General features: G+C 63.4%; 1 protein-coding gene across 1 annotated transcript in view; it reads left to right on the top strand.

The window, feature by feature from the left end:
• ACTN4 (actinin, alpha 4) overlaps window positions 1-1,103 on the top strand; it is a 73,916-nt gene that overhangs the window by 61,814 nt on the left and 10,999 nt on the right. Inside the window, exon 12 of the mRNA XM_010849314.1 lies at window positions 8-20. Coding sequence (XP_010847616.1) covers window positions 8-20 — 13 coding nt within the window. The remainder of the gene's footprint in view (window positions 1-7; window positions 21-1,103) is intronic.

Here is a 1,103-nt window from a genome sequence, read left to right on the forward strand (position 1 = left end):
CCACGAGGCCTGGACCGATGGTACAGCCCTCCCCACTCCGCCCTCCTTTCCTGGCTCTCAGACACACGCACGTGCTCACAACACACGCAGACACTTGCACACACACAGCCCCTGCTGCCTGTGTAGGGTTTGTCTCTTTCTTAGGCTCCCTTTTTTGCTGCCTCGGAACACACGTGTCACAAATGACGCTTTGGGTGCATCCAGTCCTGGGCAGCAAGGAACAGCTTGGGGCCAGGTCTCCCCAGGCTGCTCTGGCCTGGAGATCACTCACAGGTGGGCCCCTTCCTGGGTCATCTGAGAATGCAGCCCTGGGTTGGTTGTTTAGGGACGTGACCCCCAGGCCTGCCCGTCTGCCCTGAGGACAGCACCCCTCCAGGCCAGTGGGGCCGGGGGCAGGCTCGCCCTGCTCCGGCAGCCTGGGTTCACACAGCCTGCCTTCCGTCCCCCTCACCCTTTGAGACCATGAACCTCACGCTGAAGAGTCTGTCCTGGCCAGCCTGGGATCCAAAGCACGGTCCTTAGACCAGGCCACAGAGCCACCTCCTGGCCCTGCTGCCCAACTTGCAGGTGCCGCTCACTGACCAGCCTTCGGTGTGGCCCCCCATGGGAGCTCTTTCTCACCTCCGCCCCATCCCGTGCCTCCCCCTGGGGGGCTTGCCCTCCATGGGATGCCTTCTCCCAGAAGGGCTGCGGTGACTCCAGTTTTTCGGCAGCTCCACAGCTGCCTGTTCTCTTGGCTCGGGCTGCGGGATTCCATCACGTCCTGGCCCTCAGCTGGGACCCACACCAGGCTGAGATCCCAGATCCCAAGGGCCTGAGAGCCTTCAGGAAACGGCCAGTGCCTGGGAACGCGGAGGGCCTTCCACGGGGCTCCCACCCTCCCACTCTGGCCGCCTCCTTCCCGCTCTGTTTTGCCCTCCTGCCACCACTCTGCTGAACTGGCTTCATGCTTCCTTGTATTGCTCAGTGCGGTTCTTCCTCCCACCCTCCTGGTCCCCCACGAGATCCTCACTGAGCCCCCGGGGGCTCCTCCAGCACCCCCCCGACCCCCGCCACCCAGCTATTTGGTGTGCATGCTTGCATACTCAGTTGCTTCAGTTATG

This window comes from Bison bison, unplaced genomic scaffold (genome assembly GCF_000754665.1).
Source record: "Bison bison bison isolate TAMUID 2011002044 unplaced genomic scaffold, Bison_UMD1.0 scf7180017864280, whole genome shotgun sequence".
NCBI classification, from domain to species: Eukaryota; Metazoa; Chordata; class Mammalia; order Artiodactyla; family Bovidae; genus Bison; species Bison bison.